General features: G+C 40.7%; 1 protein-coding gene across 6 annotated transcripts in view; it reads right to left on the bottom strand.

Annotated features, from left to right (window-relative positions):
* The window catches only part of MPPED2 (metallophosphoesterase domain containing 2), a 171,491-nt gene that overhangs the window by 34,458 nt on the left and 113,944 nt on the right, over positions 1 to 23,089 (bottom strand). For all 6 annotated transcript variants that reach the window (XM_048950070.1, XM_048950072.1, XM_048950075.1 and 3 more), the window contains one exon: positions 7,776 to 8,001. In XM_048950070.1, coding sequence (XP_048806027.1) covers positions 7,776 to 8,001 — 226 coding nt within the window. The remainder of the gene's footprint in view (positions 1 to 7,775; positions 8,002 to 23,089) is intronic.

The following is a 23,089-nucleotide window of genomic DNA, read 5'->3' as shown; positions in this document are numbered from 1 at the left end:
ACTTCTCTCTGAAGTAAAGGCTGTTTTCTTCTTAAATATCATTTTTTTTTTGTTGTTGAGATGAGGTTATTACAAAATTTGCAGAAAGCTGCTATAAAATTTTCAGTTATATGACATAGCTCAGCAATTACAGTGCTGGCATACAAAGGCTCAAGCTCCGTTGCCACTCCAGTACAGCAGCAGCTGCTAAGGCCCAGCAGAGATGCTGAGCACACATGGAATCTGGTGTCCAAAACCCTGGATGAACTAAGGAAACCCTTTAACTTCGAAGAGGATACAATTCATCATTCATGTTTCAAAGGATCTCTTTATTGACAGAAAGATTAAACGATAAATCAAGCCCTACCAGAATGATTTATGCTCATTTCCACATTTTCTAGGCTTTCCCTAAACTCAGCCTCTTGCAGTGCTATAATCACACAGACACCAGCAGTATCATTCTCAAACTTTTAAATCTAGGAGTTAATTAAAAAGCATCTTCAAGCTAGTCAATGGAAGACATTGCCTTAAAATGGTATTTTCTGAGTTTTTCAGCAAATGTAAAACCTATGTTGGGTTCACAAGCAGGAGAGGAATCACTAAGAGCTGAAAAAACAAATTTTGATGCACATACTCCTGGTCACTGCGTATCGGGGCATCTCACGTTGGAAACCTGTAGGAGTGCAGCTTTCAGCAGGTTAGTACTCAGTTTCCATTTGTCCTACATCTTCCTGCTATGCAGGATATGGAAGTGTCCCCAGCAGCCCAGATGGAGCACCAGGAGAGGTGTTGCAGAGAGCATTTTTCTTGGGGATTCTTTTTATTACATTCCCAGATTTGGAACAAGATGCATTAAAATCTGTGCCAGGAAAAGGCGACAAAGATTCCTTCTTACAAAAAGCTTCTTCTTCTTTCCCATACAGATTTTGAGGCAATGCACAGTCTGTAAGTATATTCTCAGGGTGCAGACTCACAAGCCTTTCCCAATGAGGCACTACAGTGAGCAACTGTGAGACGCTGATGCGCGTGTGCAGAAATAAACTGTCTTTCTAAGGAAGCAGACCACACAGCTTTCTGCCATTGCTACCCAGGCATGACACATGAAGCACATCTATTGAAGGTCGCTGCCTTGTTTACAGAGATACTTCAACCAAATTACTGCAGACAAGGAATGGAGTTACTAGGTGGTAACTGATTACTTTCTCCCTGCACTCTGTGCATGCACCCAGCGTGCTCTTGTTTGTACACAACTACAGCAGGTACCAGAACCAGTCCTTCTGACCACATTAACATCCTGCTCAGAGGAAGCTTAACTGGTAAAGTCAGGAATGGCAGCGGCTCCCATCGTTGAGATACAACAGGCCAAAAAATTAACTAGCACCTACATATTTTAGAGGTGGTAAATACCCAGTGGTCTCATTGATTTTCAGCTGAATCCGTGAGTCTTGACCATTTGTGAAATTAAATGCTGAATCTATTCTACTGCAAGGATTCTCATGAAAATCTGATGAATGTAGTTGTCACTCCTGACCTTTCCATCTACGCTCAGATTCACAATCAGTGTTCTCTTATTTGGAGTGCTATTGCAATTTCTGCTTTATCTCATAGCTTCTGTGAGTTCCATTAAGCACTTTAAACTGGTTAAAGTTAGCATTCTGATCAATAAATATTAGATAAATACAACCCAAATAATATTCAAGATAGTCATGAGAAATCTTAGCCTTCATTGGGAGCTAACAAAATCTAGTCACTTGCTATATTACTTACTTTTATTACATTCATATACTGCTTTTCAAATTTGATTGCTCTTCCATTTCTCTTCTACTTTGATCACCATCACAGCATGGAGCCTCATCGTCACCATTGCCTGAACAATGGAAATTCTTCCACCTGGTCTAGAAACACGCACACGACTTGTAGATGTTGCACGCACAACTTACACATCAAAATTACGTTGCCACTGAGCAAATTAAGTTTAACCTATGAGCAGGAGATCGCCAGCATTAACTAGCCTCTGAAAAGCATAGGTGATACTCGTTCTGGACCTCTGCTGTTTTGCCTAGCACCTACTGAACTGAAAATGTTCCAGGAATTAAGAGACACAGCATAGGTTGCCTCAGTCAGTTTGATACTACACTGAAGAAGCTCAAATCCCTGCTTCCACAATAGAGAAAAAGCAAGAGTTAGGAGAGCCACTATTTTATGCCTGTTTGTTTGAACTGGCTAGACTTCCACTCATAAATCAACAGCTTGCATGTTAAACCAGCAATGAATACCCTAAAGCTCTTACTTGTGTTGAAGCCGAGCTCGAGGGACAGCTTGAGGCTTTATCATTTGTTCCTGTGCTGGGGTGCAGAGCTTTCCAAAATAAGTTAGCCAGGAGAGGTTAGCATTCCAGAATTTAAAATCACTTAGGCAATAACCTATTTCAAATTACAGACGTTCCAATATTTCTTTAAAGAAAAATAAAATCAAAAAGCCTTTAGAAGCAAACAGGAAAATGTTTAGCTTAGAGCAAATCTGGTATCAAGCAGACTGAAGAAAAATCAGTTCCCAACCAGGCAAAAAATGTAAACAAAACACTGCAATCTGGACCTGGGGGAACGCATTCTTCCATCTTAAAATGAGAAGCTTGAGGGACAAATGCCAAGAAAAACGAAACAGAAGCCTGCACCTTTTAACACAAGCACACTGCAGCGGTGGGGTGTTTGTTCAGCACACAGACAGAAGACTTCAGTCTTTGCCAACGCTTTGCTCGGTTGCTGACTTCTACTGAGTAAACTAGAACTCGTGAAAAACTGGGACATCACCAAGCCTGCTGCCCAGTCTCCTCGTGGTTTCCTCAGCACTAAACAGCAAAGAAGAACTTTATTGCTGAGTAGTTCAATCTCTATTCCTCTTTTTTTTTTTCTTTTCCAGGCACAAGTTAATTGCCAGTTAAGACTATGAAATAAAAGAAATGAGATCCATTCCAACCCATCAGTATATCTGAATCCTACCACACGAGCTGCCAATCGGTTTTCCAGTCCTCACACTCAATATCTGCTGTTAATTTGCTTGCTATTGCAAGAACTTAAAGACTGTCAGCAAAATCCATGATGCATTACAAAACTTATAATTGAAAAGGGGAAAAAAAAACACCAACATCTGATGCTTTTCTGACAGGATAAACAGAAAGTCTGAGGAGGCTGATCAGAACGAGGGAGATGTGCTAACTTAGAGCAGCTTGAATTAAAATATAATTGCAAACGGAGCAGAGAAAGAGTTTCAGAAGAAAGTTGAAACTTATGCAAAGCCTTTTGATGAAACCCACAATATTTACACGGTTCTAAAAAGAGAAGTGCAAAAATTGTTATTTCTAAAGCAGATGAACAAATGTCTCTCTCTCTTAAGGCTTTCTTAAGGCTGCATTATCTATGCCAATTAAAATTGTGCTTCTGAAAAAGAAGTTCAGGCACTTCCTCTAGAGTTACTAAAAAAAGCAAATGAAAGCCTTGGCTCCGCAGAGGTGAGCGACAGCCACTCGTTTGTTCTTGACCCCTGCATCACCCTACAGATCAAATTCTTGGACATAGGAAAAACCCACCAGTATTCATTAAAAGCAACTGGGAGGCCAGCTTTGTGCTTCGCTTCTTGAGAGCAGAGGAGCTGCAACCTGACAAAGGTGCAGGATATTGCCTGACAATGGCACTGCTCCTGTCAGAAGGGAAGAGCTTTATCCCCAGCTTCACTCAAAACAAAGCCACGTTACGCACAGTGATGCAAATCACAGGTTTTGAGCCATTATTTAAATCATCAATTTTTACTTTTAGGTTTGTGCTTTTCCGCTATTACCATGAAGTTGATTCAATTAACCATTAAAATGCATTCATTTATACCAAATTAGCTTTTATGCAAAACATTTCTGCTCCTCAAAAAGATTCATCTCTACAGCAATTTAAACAAATATTTATGCTGAAAGTCTTTGGTCTTCAGTTTCACTTTGCATACGGGTAGAATTTGCCCACGTATTTTAATAGCAAAAAAACCAACGTAACCGATTGCTTTATGAGATTTCACACCCGTGACACTTCTTATGAAACATCCTGGAGAACAGAATTTAAAACTGGCAAATGAACCTATCATCTAATTGTTCATGAAGTTACATACCACGCAGCTCTAAGCACACACAAGTTTAACACGACATTTTCTCATTACAACTTCTTGTGTCTTTTAAACAAACCAAGAAACAGCTAGCTGAGGAGATGGACAAAAGAAGACACAAAATATTTTCCCTCAACAATTGTTTCTGTCAAAATGTGGTTTAAAAAGCTCTGGCTCCTGTTAACTGCAGCTCTCCAGTGGTTTGACTGCTTTAAAGCCTTATCCAAAATCCAGACATTGCTAGAATATTTGCATTTAAATGTCAGTAGCACACTACAGTAAATGCAGACCTCAGTGCGGATGAACAATTACAAACATTATTTAAACACATGTAATTTAAAGTAAAATATGTGATCACTTCAGACATATTAAGTACCTGAAGATGCATGAAAGCACACAGCCTCTGCTTACCCTCCTAAAGATACAGCAGCATACGAGTTGTGCTTATGTGACCTTGACATACAGAGCCTCACAATTTAAACTTCAGTTATCCATCACTGTTTGTAATTTTGTCTTATTTAGTAACTAGCCTTAATCTCACATATACGAAGGGTAAAATCTGTCTATTGTCCTGAAAGAGTTTTGACCACATGAGGTATAAACTATTAGGGCAAAGTCAGAAGGACTGGAAAGGAGAGAAACATTTGGTGGATAGCCTGCAAACTAAATGCACAACCTTCAGCCACTTTACTCCTTTCGAGGCACATCCAAGAATCTCCTTTCCAAGGTGTGAAAACATCTGTTAGATTTTCCTCCTCTGAAAGCGAGCAGAGCCCAGAGCGTGCCTCACATCCCACCTTGCCCTTTCCTCTGCTAGAGGCTGTTGCTCTGTTTCCAAGTCCCCTTCAGCTAATGCCATTTAATACTCTCAGAACCATCAGGCTAAATTCAAATTTTCTGCTCCTTAGAGGCTGTTGATATGCACCGCTGCACATTCCAATTGCAAATACACATGAATGCTCCTGTGTATTCTAAGTTATTTTCTACGCACAAATTCTACTAAATTGTAAGTTAGGAGGCACTACTTGAATTCTCTCAGGTCTTTAGGAAGCTTTCAGATGCACCAGGAGCAATAAGACGTAATGAATATGGACTGATATTTCTTTTCTGTAGTTACACTGAGTTAGCAATTTGCATTTTCTAAACAGATAGATGACTTATAGCCAGTTTTCCCAGTCTTCTGGCAATTACTTCTTAGAATCCTCCGACAGGCTGAAGCCTCCAGAATCACAGCTGTTATTCTTGGGTTGATCCCCCTTTTTAAATTAAAACCAGTAGCTTTATCAGCAAATGAGATTTTTTTCCCTCTGGAAATACAAAAATGCACATAAATTGAACGTGCCAACTTATCTCATTTTAGGGTTGGAGCATCTTCTGGGTTAACGACCACTGTTCCACATCTGTGACAGAACTAATTGGGGTAAGGAGGCCATAAATACATACAACTCCACCACAAATTCTCTTCCTTTGGGGTAATCTAAAGATTTATAGGTAGTAGAGTGAGACGTCATTGGAGAAGAAGGGGAAAAAAAAAAGTGCCAAAATGCTCGTCTGATTATTCTGTCTCAGTTTCCAGGCACAGATCAGATTTGAAACATTTTTCCAGTATCTGATGTGACTTTTCCTTCCTCTCAAGAACCAAGTAAAATGCAGGGAACGCTTAGTTTTTACACTTTCTAAGGCTAAAAGCAAACAAATCTATCCTCTGAAGAGACTCCATGTACTGATCTAAAAAGCTGCACCCTAAGTGATAGCCCCAAATCAAATTCTCATCACCAGTTGCTTCAGAACATGGTTTGACAAGTTTTTTCAGCTGACCACAGATGAAACATCCTCCAAAAGAGAGCAAAAGCAGGACTTGGGCAGAGCTCAGCTTGTCTTTCTAGCAATCCAGCTTAATCTCCCAGCAATCATTAATTGGGAAAGCTCAGTTATCAATCAAAGCTTGTGATTCTATGATTCTATGAATGAATTGATAGGGAGGAATAATTAAGATTTGTCTGCCATGAAAAGGTCAGAATATGTATGTCACTCGTTCATTATGGTTAAAATCAACTCTGACGACTTGACCCTTGATATTTCAGAACAAATATTCTAAATTCCCGTGCACGTGTGCAAAATGAAACACTTCAGATGCAGGTGGAAGTTAAAGGGTAACAAATTGTCATTATGAATTTGGAAACCACAGGGCAGAAAACATTGCCACATTTTGCCAGTACACAAACATTAACACATATAAAAGGCATTTCACACGGTTCCCCCATTTCAGACAGCTGATCATCCTGCAGCAAGTCTCAAATCCACGGTACCCTCTGTAGGGCTTTTATGGACTCTGTCTTCTGTGCGTTTTATGTTGCTATAGTGAAAAGAAACACTGTGAAATATCTTTACAAGATGGTTCCTATGCTGAATTAAGACTATCTTTCCCAATTAGATGATACTACAGGATTTAGAGGGTTAAGTTAAGCAATGTCAGGTTGATTTAAGCTAGTTTAAATGAAGAATTTCAAATAGAGCTCCATCACTGTTTTGTAGCCAGCACCAGTGTAAAAACATTATCTACAAAGCATTGTCAGAAACATCACCGTGTACATGAACTACCAAAGACTGAGAGTTAAGTGAACAGTAAGGAGAAATACGAAAAAGACAAGTACAAGAAAAGGGGAAAATTTCTCAGGTCCTCATGCATTTGCCCCATTCTTTGGCTTAATATTCTCTATTTCCTCTTTCTCTACATTCACCTGTAAAACATGCCTGACACCAAAAATATAAGTTATAAGCTTAAAATAAGCCCTCTTTACAGATGTGCACAAATCAGCATCTAAACACTTCAACTGACAATTAAGAATGCCAGGTAGCATAATGATCACCACCACTGCACATCAGTTTTCCAGTGGAGGCTCAAAGAGCCGTGATTGTTGCTAGTGTAAGAATTCAAAATGAGTGCTACCAAACGATCCTGGAGGTTTTTGTAACCGCAGTGATTCTATGAAAACCATATTGACTAAGCTAAGATGATTTCAAAGGCTCCACAGAGAGATAACAGGCACTGCAATTCAACACGTGGAAAAATCAAGACAGGGTCTCCTTAGAACAACAATGGACAGTAATTTTCCTCTTGCATATAGTTGGTTCAGGAACTGAAATCAAAACTGTCTCAATATCATATTATTATAACTTGACAAGCAGAAGAGAACACTGCCTGTAACTGATCTGAAATAGCACTCAAAGTACCTACTGCCATGTACTCTGTGCTACATGGTGCTAAATGCTACCATACCAATCTATGAGAGCAGCAGATACAAACACCTAAATAGCATACAATATAATGGAACTTCCTTCCCTAATACACATTAAGATGCCCTTTCAGTTAATCCACAAGCACAGAACAGATACTGCGTCCACTATTTTTTAACTGTGTTCAGCAGGCAGAATAGAGATGACAACCTTCTCCCCGTATTTCACACAGATGGCCACACGCAGCATGCTTATGCACAGAAAGAATACAGCCACTGTTTCAGAGCGGTTGACAGCTAGGTTTTATACAATTCTGCAGGGCAAAGCAACAAAGCAGCTTCGTGCATTTTCAGCAGGAATCATTCCTGTTGTGGTTTAAGTAATCAAGAGCAAATAAAGTTTAAATTCAGACTTACCACGGGGCACCATATATCCGGAATCCTTTAACTGTTACTTCTGAATCTTGTAAGTAAATACTATTTGTCAGGAGTGACTGAACATTGTCAAAGTCCTCTGGTTTCAATTTGGACACAGAAGGAAAGCGGTAGTAATCTTGTTTAACAAGGTCTGCCATGAATTCCTTATCAAATGTCAGTTCATGATTCCCAGCAATCACTATTTTATATTCATATGGCAGGTTTCCTGAAATAACAAAAAGAGAGAACTTAATTAGCACATTCTTCTCCCACACCTCATTGCCAGCACAATAAGTAGACAGCTAGCAGTGACAGAATGAAATACCCAAAATCTGTGCGCACCTCCGTTTTGAGCAGAAGTCATTAACACCGCCTCTCTTCCATTGAATTGAACCATTTTGAAATGTAAAATAATGCCACAAAGAAACATCCTAATAAAAAGTGTGCGCTTTCACAGATTCTGTCTCGCTGAGACTTGCCAAAAATCACATGCAAGTTTGCATCAAAGCTAAAAGTAGTCTAACATCCCCCCTCTGCCATCACTGTAAGTCGTTTTCTTGTCTTTTAACCAATCTTTTATTTTGGTGCATATTCCTAACAATCATTTAGAAGGTGATTTCTTTTTCTTCCACAAAGGTACAAGCAGATGGATTCAATATATCGTTATATGTTCACTTCCTTTACTGCTCATGGGTCCGTGGTTATTTACACAAACCACAAAAGCAACAATGGACCCACCATAATCGTTAGTGCTGTTAGCCCAGATCTCATATACACACACAAACACACACAGATGTAGATGTTAGTAGATGTTACCATCCACTAATTTGGAAGTAAAACACAGGTCCTCAAAACACGTGGAAATTCATGCGTACATCTTCCTGTTCTGCAACTTCAACATCTGCCTCAGAGGAGCAAGGACCTGGATGCTATGTATTCCTCTTGAATATTCTTCCCCTATACATAAGCATTTGCTATTTCACAGCTTTGACAGTTTAAACACTGCGTTTCAAGCAGCTTCTGAAAGTGTTTTTTCTTCTGTTAAAAAGAAGCTTTTAACAGTACCTGTAAGCACCTATATAGCAAGATTAACCTTCCCCTAAGAAAAGCTCACAGAAAACTAGTCCAAACTCTGCTTTTCAATATTTACACAGAAACTATGCACGGAACACAAGCATCATCTTCACAAAAATCAGCTAATTCTGGACAGAATAACTAGAAGTTATAAATCCCTTGAAAAAAAAAAAGAAAAACACACAATTTCATAGATTTCAAGACTGAACAAAATGCAGGTCATATACAGTCGTAATTCTGCACTTCTACATTGGACTAAAGGCTGGGGGAGATGCAATAAACGCTCCTCTACCGTATTCCCTCCCCCATGTCTGCTACATGCATCTCTGCAATTCATTTTTATTGAAACACCAGAAGTGGCAAGTAGCTACAGTTCCTGCTCTCTGACAATCTTGGGCACAAGGTAAAATCCCTGCTTTCTTTTCTCAGGAAACACAAAAGAGACAACTGGCATGCAATGTGATATGCCTCATCAGAGCTGCCAGTCCCCCAAAACATGCCAAATGTGATTACATTCTCAGAAAAGTAGGATGAATATGTCAGATTCAAGTTTCTGCCACGTTATCAACATTTGCCAGCTTTAGCAGAGAAAACTTCTCGTCTTACTAGATAAATGTCCACATTTTACACTCTCTCCAGTTTGTTTTGATAAGAGATTTGAAAACTGGTACATTTTCCTGATATTATGTTCAATTAAACCTGGGCCGCTGCGTTTGAAGCCAGTGCTTTCTATCTTGCTGTGTTAAAAAGAGGGTTTACTTTGAAGACGTAGGACATGAAAAGACAGACCAGTAGTGGGATCAGTGAGTACTGAAAGGTGCAAATGTAATATTTTGTTATATAAATGTTATATAAACACCTGAATTCAGCAGAGAACAATCTAACAATACTTGCTGCTGTTGATGTCCAAAAAGCTGTTCATTTTACCGAACGTGGCCCCGCTTGGTCAGGTTGTGAGTGCCAGCAGTGGAAGAGGAGCCTCGGGTTTTGAGCCAGGTAAAAGCAGGGAGCTCAGGGCAGAGCTGTACCAATGAACCCTACGGATCAACAGCACGGCCTGAGAAACATGGTCCTCCAGGAGAAATCCCAGTTGTGATCAAATGTGTCAGTGCCTGCCTGTGAGCTCCAGCTCTGCTGTAGTTCACATACAGTGAAGAGCACAAACACCTGACGAGCAAGCAGTGCTGGCTGGAGATGTGTTTGCTGCAGGTCCACGTCCCCACGCAGGGGGAAGACAAGACGCGCTTCTTTCCATAGCTGTACATATTTAGCACAGGATGGGGACAAAGCTTTGACCTGGCTCCCTTGCTCTGTGCCCTGACTGTTTAAAACACTCTCCTTTTCTGGAGTGACAGCCACTGCTGCTGGCTCAAGGGACAGAGATGAGACACACAACTGACAACGACACAAATGTACCAACGCCAGGCCCAAGCAAAGGAGAAGCCAGAGGAAGTCTCATCCATTTCTTTCCTCTTCCCAGAGGAAAGACTATCTAGTACTAATCACAGTAATAAATTACCTGCAATTGGATTAGCTATTTGTTCATTGCATTTAGGTTTTCCCTTCCAGAAAGACCTGCTGGCAGTGCACAACATTCATCCTCTCTGATACAATTTATGAAACATTTTGGTGTTTCTTCCTTTGACAGTTCTGCCCTTTGTCTATAATCTGCTGACCTTTTGTGCTTCATACAGGAGCATGAACAGCTACACAAAGTCTCCTACTCTGTGGTATTTCAGTTTCCATCTTGACTAGATTAATCTCTGCATTACTACTTCCACGCTGTTCAGTAAGAGAGCCACTGCAGCATAATATACAGGCTGAAAGGTATTCTCTGACTTTTCTTGACTGCATTTCTGCCAGCTGCGCTTGGTCTTCATTATTTTCCCAACAATTATTTTTCCATCACGTATCAGTAGTATCATTCATTCCATATTAAACCGTGAACCTAGAAAAGGTACTTTTCAAGCTGGAAAAAGAGTTGATGTGTTTGATGGGATACACTCTTCAGAAACCTCAACTCCCCAAGTAAGATCTAGATTTAAATTAAAAATACCTGTTTTCCATGAGAAAACAAAAAGGTACTAAAAATGATTAGAGCACTGTGTCTACACAAACAGTCTACTAAACACTGTATTTTGTAGGTAATGTGATACTAATTGTCTAAATAGTGGTAGAAGCCTGTATTTACTCCATAAATACTTCTGATGTGAAGCTCTGAATAACTATATGCATGCATTAACTATTCAAACCACACAACACTTCTATGAAAGGTTAAGTGATTTCATATGCATTTCACAGACTCATAGACCCTTTGGCCATACGCTAAGAACTGGGCTTAGAAACCTTGAAGTACAAATCCTTGTCCCTTCAAAAAGAAGGAAAGTCTCTACAAGTGAGATGCCTGCACAAGTCAATTCCCTCCAATTCAGTGTACCATATATGCTTCAAAGTCATAACTGGCCATGAAACCTGTAAGCAACTGTATACACCTCCAGAGATAAATACAGAATGAGCTGATTCTGTGCTGTTCCAATGGACTTCCAGAGACTGCAGGGTGCCATCAGTTGTCCAGCCACAGCTGCACAAGTGCCCAAGGCAGCCAGCAAACGTCACTGAACAGAACAGCAGTGCCGTCCAGCAGCACCGCAACTCCCCACAGGTTTTTTGTGGGAAGCCCACTGAATGTCCAGACAGTAACTACTTTCTTCTCAGCATTTACAGTACAACCACAACACACACAAACTCTGTCCAGCATTTTAAAAGAGCACTTGAAAGGCTCCAATTAATCCTTCAGCAGCAACAAATGCAATCTGCACAAGTACAGTTAGGAAGGCTTGAGCTCTCATCAAACACTAGACTTCTCTCACCAAAAAGGGTAACAGTCCACTCACTGTAGGTAAAGGGATTCAAAATTGGGTAAGAAAAACAAACATCAAACGTCTAGGATAAGATGGATTGTAAAAATTTTCTGGCTGTTTTGATCAAACAGCTTTCAAAGAAAGTCCTCAATGGAAAAGCTAATACTGACACCAACTGATACATGGATTGAAAGCCTAAACCACGTATGCCAATGAATCTTCCCCTTGCATCTGTACAAATTTAAAGACTGAAATAAATAAAAAGAGTGGAAAAATTATAAAACATGCACAAAAATAGAACAAGATTCTAAAGAAGGAGAAAGAGCTAAAGTACAAGAGCTCGCAAAGTCTTCACGATGAAAATATTCCACCAGCTTTTAAAATTGCATCAGTTCAGACGCCTTTTTTTTTTTTCCGCTCTAAAAGAACATTTGGAGAAGGAAAACTAAGGCAAAACACACACAGGCAATGCAGCAAGGCAAGTCGATGAATGGAAGTTTAAATGTTTTGCCTTTTTGCAAGGAAAACAGACCACAGCACAGGGAGAAGCAAAGGCTGAGACCCTTGAGTTCCAGTGATAAATCTAAAGCTTGCACATTAAAGCTCCCCTTTGTTGAAAATGCTGTTAGACACAACAAAACAGAAATGTTACGTAAGTGCAAGCTCTGCCTCTGACCTTTCACTCTGTAACCGTCAGGCTTCATTAATTTTCACAAGGCCTGACAGCTCTAGCGTTAATACTCACACTTGCTGATCGAGCCACACAGCAGGTTCAGACTGCTACCTTCTCCTCTGAAACTCATGCATTAGGATTTCTTCCATGCTGGCAATGGAAAACCAAGTCTAAGAAACATTAAACACAAAAAACTACGTTACAATAATGCCAAGGTTGAGTCATAAACCCATGAAAGCAAGGAAGTATGGAGTGAATGTTGCCTCAGCACCTACAACTCAGCTGTGCAAAGCCAAGATACTGCAGCCTATAACATCTTCTCTGAGCAACTGCAGGTATCGGTGCTGCTCAGCCTAGCTGCCTGACACTGCAGAACCAACAAACCTACCACCAAGTGCTTCCATTCGTTCTCTCTCCCATCTGGGCAAACGGAGTGAGTTTGTCACAATGCTGGGCCGCAACATCGCATCAAACCCCGAGGCAGGGCCATGTATACACTGCCAAACCAGTCAGCTGCGGTCTGACTGAATCACGCTCTGACATGGGGAACGGTTCCTTGCTTTTATGTATTTATGTCTCAACCGTAACATTATTCTAATGTAACCGTTTGTGATTAATATCATTCTCTTCTCTTTAACAGACAAAAAGCACCATCACATAAACGGCAACCTTCTGTTTCACTTGAATGCTGCACAGCTTCTTTAGCACGATTACAGCATTACAGAGTTGTTTTTGTTGGTTTTTCTTAATCTCAAAGAAACTTTGAATTCCATTGGAGTATTGTCACCAAAACTTCTTTCCTCGAAACAGAAGGCTTCACTATTAGTTTTTTTAGCCATTAATACATGGCAATTATTTGTTTTGAAACAGAACCTGGAGGATTTGTTTAGTCTAAGCTCAAAGAAAGAAACCCTCAGGATTTTGCAGCTCACAGCACTGCCAGCTGTAGGTGTAAAAAGTTCCCAGAATTGACTTAAAAAATGTGAAATTTGGAACATAAGTAGCACAGATTTCTCTGCTCACGAGCCCCCGGTAAGGCTTTCTTTGCAGGCTCGTAATTATGCAACCTAAAGGATGAAGCTCTTAAAAATACAAATAAATAAAATCGCGTAACTTAAAATCAAAAAAGCTGCAGCTATGGAGCTTCCCTCTAAATGTAGCAAATTCTGAAAGCAGCATCCTCACTGCAAACCACACGCCTAGTTCTGCCTTTTCATCTTTGCAAACGATTCTTGCAGAAATGGTAGTTCCTCCTACTGTTCTGTTTCCTACAAACAAAGCAACACGTAAAGGACCAGCATGACTGCTTTTGGGCTGTGTGCACACTTTTAGAGAGATCCTGTAAGTGAAGCAGAGGTCACGTGGGACAACGTATAGGGTTTTCAGGCAAAAACTTCTTCAGGCGTGTCAGTTTGAAGAGTGTTCCTTTCAACAGAATTACCTCATATTTACATGTTGATCTGCATCTAACTGCCCATAGTTTCAGGTCTGTAAAGATCCTGTGACCACGAGCATCAGTGCACTAAGAAATACTGCACCAGGGCTCACTGAACTACTTCTCCTTTCACTGTGAGCTCAGTCTCTTGAGCTCTGAGTATCAAAGCTGAGAACAGAACCAAACACTGCCTTCTCAGTACCAGCGGGGCTACGGAGAAATGTTCTTATTGAACACGATCAAGGCAAAATTGAAAAGGAACACTTTTGATTGCTATTGTATTAGGCTAAAATATAGAAACGAAACCTAATACTACCTAAATCTAATAAGAAAAAGCCATCTCTATTCCAAAAATTTCAAAGCATTCCCCATAAACGCATCACAGATCAATTTACATGGTACTTTTGCCAATAAGCAAAATGAAATCACAAGTTCCAATTGGCTTAACTCATATTGGAAAGTGCAAAAGCAAATACCGGAAAATGCAATTACTGCAAACAAACTCCATTTTCTTCATTCAGGAGGGAATTCCAGGGAACATTTTATTGCCATCAAATAATATTTCTAAAGGCATCAATACCCAATTCTATTTTCTTTCCAAAGTCCCCCCACGCTATATAACCTCATCTTCTATAAGGAAACTCTCCAGATTTTGAAATAATACATTGGTAGTTGATATTACGAACCTCGAGCGCAGACATATTGTATTAATTTAAATGATTTTTCTCTCTGAATCTTAAGAGCATCAAAACCAGCAGTCCCTGACACAAACAGTTCTGGACCTACTTCTCACAATATACCCTTTGTTTCTGTAATTTACAATTCCAATTAAGTCTTTCTTTTAGTATATAAAATAAATGAATAAAAGTCATCCATAAGGAGGTCAGCTTGAGAACAATTATACAGCAAGTAATTAAGCTAATCATAATTATCACAGACAGAGGCTTGGAATTTTCATGTACTTATATTTTCACACTATCGAAGGCCAGACAGTGCTAAAGGCACTGCATAAAATAAGATCATTTTTTAGAAATTTAAGAAAGATCATTTAAGAAAGATAAAGCTCTGGACATCAAATGCTGAAAGAAAACTTGCCACAAATCAGTGAGAACTACGGACACAAGACCCAGAACTAGACCCTGCTCCAAATCATTCTGCCTTTTCAGCAGGGAGCTCTGTGTGAACAGCATGATCGAGAAATTGACGTGTGCCATAGTGTCTCAAATGCCAGCAAACAACCTTAAAATAAATACATAAATAAATGAGGAATTGTAGGAAACACTCTCCTGCTTCTCAACTCAGTGAATGTGTTCCTGTTATTTGCATTCTCATCCTTAAAGAAAAGGTGCAGTCTGTGTGGCTTACAAAGCAGAAGCAGGCACTTCCCTCTGCCTCGCAGCCTGGGAAGCCTCACCACCAGTCCTGAGTATTCCTCCAAAAGCCTCTTCTTTAAATACCTTTTTAATACCTTTAAATACGTAAGTGAAACGTTTGATAAACTATTCTACTTTCCTTTCTGGAATAAGGAATCTGTTACACACCTTCTCCGCTTCTGTTGCGGAATTGAAATCTTTCCTGGCAAAACAATGATTTTTGAGTACAGTGCTGATAAACTGCAAAAAATCCTGGGGCTCGGATCTGACCACCACACATTAATGTAATGTGGGCAGATTCCAATAAAGGCAAGGCAAAACTAGTAAGCGGGAGCAGCAAGAATTACCCCAAGTAAAATAAACTGAAAGGGAAAAGAGAAACAAGGTAACATCCTTTTAAAGTACCTTAACGGCTTTAAAAGCATGGACTGCTGTCTAAAAGCAGGGCATCAGCTTTACAGCAATTCTGAAAACATAACATTTTCCAATGTGCTAAAGCAATTAGCTGCTTTGGAAGTTCTACCCTGCGCTCATTTGTTGTGATTTTACTTGTGAACAAATAGCATAGGAAGCAAGTCTGATTTTCAGGGATATTTTTACACAGGTTTTTGGATGGCGATGCTGATGTTGGCTGGGAATTGCTTCTTCCTCTTTCAAGTCAGAAGAGGAAAACATCTAAAACCTGAACTAAACTCCATTTCTAGAAGGAGACCAGTTCACATCTGACGGCAGTATGCACTGTATTTCAGAATTACCTTCACAGTCCCTCCCTGACATTTTTTCAGAGGATAAAAAAAACAAAGACAAAGTACTGGGAAAACGCAAACAGAAATTACAGACAACTAAAAATACACAGGCAGGTCTCTGTGAACCTCCAGCACCGTTTTCTGAATTCCATGCCTGAATTTATTATTCTAAATAAACCTAAACATTCCATTACAGTCTTTCACGATGAACTTGGATACCAGGAATCTCCTGAGTCCTTTAAGGAAATTCCTTTTAATAATCCAGCCCACAGAGAGACTTCTTAGCTGCTAAAGGATACAACCAAGTCACTCCAGCTGCATCATCTTATTACAAGGAACTGAATTTCTTACACCCAGGCTTTTTTCCCTAGCCATCTACAGTTGCCTGAGCAGAATGGCACATAGTCTCAGATATGTCTCAGATATTTTCCTTAACATGTACTAACCCCAAATACTAAAAGACAAAGGTGGAAACTCAAGTCTGAAAGTATTAACCGTGGAAATTAAGAGCCAGCGAGTTCTGATTTCCAAATCTCACCTCTGTAACTATTTTTGCCAGCTCCTCTCTTCCTCAGGCTTTGCAGGATTTCCATCACCAAACTATTTATGCTACAGCATCCCAGGACCCCGTGGAAGAAAGTCTAGACAAAAGTTTGCTAGAAATCCAACATGCTGCTTGTCAGCTTTCAGCAGACAAACCAGTGTGCTGAAGTACCTCCTAGTGACCCTCACAAAGCAAACATAACAGATGAATGGAAAATACCGTGTAAAATATAACTCCATTCTGCAATATAAGTTCACGTGCTTTCTCTGTAACAGAACTGAGGTAAAACCTGCCTCTTTTACTCTTGCTACAACAAATCCATTGGCCCTCTGCTGCAGCCATCGCTGCTCCTTATTAAAACAAGGGTAACAGTGCCCAACCTACTGAGGTACTAAAATGCCTTTAAAGCAAGCTACAGGGTGTGTGTGATACTTCTTCTGTCTGTGCACCTGAATTTACAGTAACCATTTTGTGAGGTGCTGCCAAACCTCTGTGATGCAGCATCAGTAGTTTCCTTTTGTGTAAAGAAACACACCAAAATCCTTGGTAGGTGAACAAATGTTCCTCTGCAATTAAATGCTATCATTAACCATTGGAATATGCAGCATTTCTTATTTTGCATCTACTTTGCTTTCTTTTGAGTCCCTCTTAACCATTTTAGACCCATTTCTAGACTAAAAAAAAAAAAAGCCATAAGAAGGCATGATACACAGACCTTAATTTTTGCTGAATAAAGAGGAGATCACAGTCACAGCTGGCCATTAAGACAAAGCACGAACAGTACTGCTATTTCAGTCACTTACACAAAGGTAACAATTTATGTCTTATTTATACTCCTTTCTGCTAAGGTTTTGCCCTTTCACCTCAAAGGCAACCATCATTGTTTTTACAGCTGGCTTGACGGAAACATTTGTTTATGAATGGCTATATTGCTTCCACTATAACTGTACGCACATCCTCTCTAGGAACTCAGTCTGTTGCCAGCCCACATTTTAGCATACATAACCAGAGCTGCCTGTCACCAAAGCCGTAGCTTTTCCTGCCCTCTGCCCCAGTACTGAGTAGCAGGGCTGCCCAGGTGAGGGCCCAGCACAGCACCTCCTGAGCCATCCTCACTTGCTCAGTCCCTCCCTGCTCTCCATGTGTAGCCAATGACATGGAGCTATAATTTATAGCCAGGTGACTGCACGTGAGGAATGCCTTTCCCCATGGTAAACCCTACAGAGCCCAGTGCTCTCCCAGTAATTCCTTCACCAGCAGTTGGGAAGGGCTGCTATTCTGGAACCTTTCCTCAGGAAAACAAGTATGGCCAACACTGTTTTATTCCTAGCAACCAGCACTGCTTCCAGAGAGGACATGAGAGAGCAGAAGGGACGAACTCCTGACAACACTATGGAGAAATCTCCTGCAGAAGGCAGCAGAAAATTTCAAGGCTGCCTCGTAGCTTTGCTGCTCGTTCACAGTGGGGACTGCAAATAGCAAATGCTGCTGAGAAAGTGCAGAGATGTAAGGGGATCACATGAGGAAGGGCAGTTCAGAGAAAGTAAGGAAGTGTGGGTAATTTTTTAGCATTTGTAGCTCTGTTTTAATCTAAAACTCTCCTCGTTTCTGTTGGTAGCTACCCAGAACAATAAAAAGCAGCATTCAGGAGAAAAGGAGCTATGATGCCCGATGGCTGGCCTGCAATATTACAGACTCTGGTTCATTAGACATACATAACCCCAGGGCCCTGACGTTTCGCTCATCAAAAGTCACAGGAAATTCAAAAGTACAAATTGTTTCTGAGCTCTCATTTGATAATTGTATTAACTTGGAAAGAAATTCAAGCTCTGGAAAAGCAGGTGAATCTTCACTGCTTTATATCCCCATGCGCTCATTTGTCTCTCTTCTTCGGAGACGCCGTCCCTCCCCCAGTTTGATGTGATTTCGCTCTCTTCTGTGCTGCTCTTGCATCTCCTTGCCTCTCTCCTTGCAGCACCAGCCCCTGTTGTGCTGCTTTGTTCCTTCTCTGCTAAATGCGCTGTCAATAGCAAGTGAGGCTCCCAGAGCCATCACCTCACAGCATGCTGGAGAACTGAGACCGGCCTGGCTCAGGAAGAAGCTCGGTACAGCGTGCAGACAGCTCATCTCTAAGCAGGCCATGTGCAGGCCCAGCGCTGCCATCAGCCCCGACACGGGATGCTGACGAGAAATTTCCCCACAGAAAAATGGTTGCTCCCAGCTGCACCAAGGGGAGCTGACAGAAGCAGCCCGAGGGTCTCACACCCACCCCACAGAGACAGCCTCTGGGGACAAGCGGCTGCTTTCCCCTGCCATGCTCAGGGTGACTGACAGGACAAAGAAAATACAAATTCCTTCTCCAACGAAAGTTCAGAAACGGGAGCTCTCCTCCCCTTTCTCTCCCTACAGTCATATCAGATCGCCCACAAACACAGCAGCCATCCTCTGAGATCAGCATGATTTCCCAGTATTGCCAACAGAGACTTCAGGCTCTTCTATGAGACGCGCTGCAGAGGGGAAGAGGTGGCAATGCACAGCTTTTTCCTTTGCAGCCCTTTTGTGCCACGACTGGAGCATTCCCCATACATAAAATCCATGCAGAATTTGTCAGAGCGCGAATCCTCAGCTCCAGCCCGCTGGAACAAGGATTAATTAACAGGCTACAGAGGCTGGTTATAGCTAGTAAGAAGCAACGGTCTATTTTGTCTTTAATAAAAAAAAAAAGTCAGTAATTCTTGGAACATTTATTAACTCCCCCAGTATAGGCAATTACTGTAAGATAAAGGTCTGCCAGTCTTGCATTAAAGTAAACTGCTGCATGTTGCTTTTCTACTGCATAGTAATGTCCACAGTACTGTGAATAAATGCTATCATTTTGGTTTTAAGCTTGAATCAACCTCTCAATCTGATGTTTGTAGCAGACCTTCACTCTCAGTGACTGGTCACAAAAGAAAACAAAGACAAAAATCTACAAACCAAAAAAATCAATCTGGCATTTCACTAGTTTTATAGCTCTGGTTAAGGTAATCTCACACACTCCTCAACGTGCCAAACTGAAAGGCGGAAGCACAAAACCCAGAAACCATTCCTGCTGTCTGCTATGTTCCACAGTCACATACAACTTTAAAAAAATAGAGTGGTGACTTAAAAACAAACAAACAATCCCACCCACAGGCTCCGTAATACACAGGACACTGCCAACCAGCTTTAAATTGAATTACACAGCCTGCTAATCTTTATGATGAAATAAAATTTCTTTGAACACTGCACATTATACTAAAATCTGCAGTGCTTTCTGCCCCTAGTCCCAGCCTCTCTCTGCTCAAAGCAACTCCTCCATCCCTGAAACCATTGTTCTTTCTAAGCAGGAACGCGATGATCTGCAAAAAGGAAGATTTCTTATTTTAATTAGAGGTAGTTAATATGGTGTTCGTGATGTGAAAACTCAAGAGATGGGAGTTTCTGCGCTCCGTATATTTGGATGCAAGATTTAATTTCGAAGCGACAAACCAGTGGTATACAGTGAATACATACTTGGACTGCAGGCTACTGAAATCATTCCCAGAGCTGATATACAGCTAAAGAATCTGATGACGACACCCATAAAACTCTCTATTTGGATAGTGCTCCTTGTTTGATATCCCATCAGTGCAACAACCATACATCTATCTTCTCTTTTACTGTGTATTTGGGAGAAAGAGGGAAGTGAAAGAATTGTTTTGATTACTTTAAATATTTGTTTTCACAATGGTTTGCTATTTAAAACCTAGTCATTCCCTGCATTTTTCATGCAGTCCAGGGAAACAAATCCAAGAAATGATCCAACTATTATCATTATTAACAGTCCTGTCCAAGAACTGTGCAACACCTGTAGCTTGTGGCACTGATAGGAATGGGAGGGTGGTTGGACTGGATGATCTTGCAGGTCGTTTCCAAACTTGTGATTCTGTGAACACTCAGTGCTGTGGCTCCCTTCTTTCATTGAAAATTACCAGAAGAACCTGCTAGATTAGGACACACGAAGAACTAACCAACCTAGAATATTATTCTTCTTGAAAGCATATCTAACTTGAGCTGTTTTCTAGTGGCTGTTCACACTTCAGGGTTTGGTTTGGCTGCTTGGGATTGGCAGTACACAGCCTGTATTGGGAATTGTGCACCATCTCCAGTAATTAGGTGACTACAGTATAAGAAGAAAAGCTCAAAGTTTCTCTCCATGCCGTTAACAGATTATAAAAACAGTCTCTTGTGAAATTTCTTCATGAAAAGTCGCCAGGAATAACGAACAAATCAAGAGAGCAGTGTCAGTCAGTGGAAATCCTGTATGGAAATGGTATTAGGTAGTGATTTCTTTTACCTTTTATGTTACACCTTCAGGGTTCTGTTTTCCACAAAGTATATATATCCGACACAGAGCAAAGGATGAATATAAGGAAACAACGGAAATAACAGTTACATAAAACTAGAAAGAAAGATACAGGTAGGGCTTTTGGATTTTATATCCTTTTCAGAGTAGATGACTACATGAGGAAAACACTACTCAACCAATGAAAAAATGTACATGGCTGTATTTGTCTGCAGTTTTAAGACGCAACCTTGAAATTATTTTTGTTTTCCTCTAAGAAAAATAAATTAGTATGCCCAAAAAAGGTGAATGCAAACAAAAGCTAAGCATCATTAATTAATTTGTTCAAGACATATGAGAATTTAAAAGTACCAAGGAGAGTTTAACTGTGACATTAAACACAAGAAGCAACACTGCAATAAAATCTAAATAAAGTTGGGATGACGTGCACGTCCCAGGAAGCTAAATAAATAAAGGAACACTAAAACTTAAGACTCCAGATTCCATCATATAAACACTTTAAAAAACTCATCAATATTCCACGCTCATAATCACAGAACGGCTTAGGTTGGAGAGGACTTTAAAGATCATCTGGATCCAAACTCTTGCCATGTGTAGGATTGCAATCCACTGGATCAGGGTGCCCAGGGCCTCATTCAACCTGGCCTCAAAGGCCTCCAGAGATGGGACATCCATCTGGGCAAACTGTTCCAGCACCTCACCACCTTTGAGTAAAATAATTTCCCTGATACCTAACTTTTATCTCCCCTCTTTTAGTTTAAAGCCATTCCCCTCATCCTGTCACTACCAGACCATGTAAAAAAGTTGGTTCCCCTCTGCTAGTAACCTCCTTTCAAGTACTAGAAGGCTGCCATGTGGTCTCCCTGGAGCCTTCTCTTCTCCAAGCTCAACAAGCCCCAATTGCTCAACCTGCCTTCATAGGAGAGCTGCTGCAGCCCTTCAATCATCTCAATGCCCTCCTCTGGACCCGCTCCCAGAGCTCCACGTCCTTCCTGTGCTGGGGGCGCCAGGCCTGGACGCAGCACTGCAGATGGGGCCTCACAAGGGCAGAGCAGAGGGGGACGATCACCTCCCTCTCCCTGCTGGCCACCCCTGTGTTGATGAAGGCCACCCCTGGCCTTCTGGGTGGCAAGAGCACACTACTGGCTCACGTCCAGCTTTTTGTCCAGCAGGACCCCCCAAGTTCTTCTCCTCGGGGCTGTTCTCAATGAGTTGTTCTCCCAGTCTATGAATATAATCCAGGATTGCTAAAAAAACCCAAAACAACTCTGCATGTAATACCAAGAGGAATCAGTAAGAACCTCTGAAGTATACAGCCAATGTGGTCTGGCCCTACAAATAACACAGAGCTCATAAAAGCTGCAGACGGAAAGCAAAATGCCAGCACTGACCTGTTATTAAAACACACATTTCCCATTCCGGTGCCTGAAGCCCAGCTCAGCTCCTCACCAAAGCCACCCGCAGAAGACACAGCAGTCTTCAAAACTACGCTAGGAGGTTTTGCACGAAGCTGCTTCCCTTTCTCCCAGAACAGCTGTGCAAAACCCACGCTTACAGGATTAAAGCCACCTCAGCATTTTCTTTCACTCGCAATGAATGCAATATTTTTTTTTTCTAACAGTTAAGAGTTTTGTTCAAAGTGGTATTTTATGTTTAGTCACTTAATTATTCATTCTGGCTAAAACAAGTAGAGCAATATAAGGTTCAAAATATGTTCCAGATGGTAAAAACACAAATCAGAAATAAATCATTTTATAAAAATAGGAATACATTTGTTTTTATTGCCATAATGCTACTCTAAATTATGCATAAGCTTCCTTTTGGATCTAAATTAGTGCAGAATACTTTGAGCTAATATCCCTCTGAATTTTGAGAAATCTAGAGCTTACTGGCATGTCTCAATAGAAAATCTTTCGTGTCAGATGCTGAGATAACTCACATCTGAAGCACACTGGTCAGGAGCAAAAGCTCTGAAGGACAAATAGTTGGTCATACCGACATTGTTTTCAGTGCACAGAAGCAAAAGGAATACAGTCATACAAAGCTCTAAATGAAATATTTCTTGATAAGAGATCAAGCTTGGATAGCATGAGGGAACAATTGAGCCAGACTGAGAAAGAACACACGAGGACTGTAATCACAAATTTTTAAATGGTGATAAGAGCTTGAAGGTGGTTCACCATTTTGTTACAGCTCTTTGTCTGTTTCCAGCTTAGGTCTTATTTTCTGAAGATTATTTTGG

Source organism: Lagopus muta, chromosome 6 (assembly GCF_023343835.1).
Source record: "Lagopus muta isolate bLagMut1 chromosome 6, bLagMut1 primary, whole genome shotgun sequence".
Classification (NCBI taxonomy): domain Eukaryota; kingdom Metazoa; phylum Chordata; class Aves; order Galliformes; family Phasianidae; genus Lagopus; species Lagopus muta.
The sequence above is the reverse complement of the archived record's forward strand: the minus strand, read 5'-3'. Positions and strand labels throughout refer to the sequence as shown.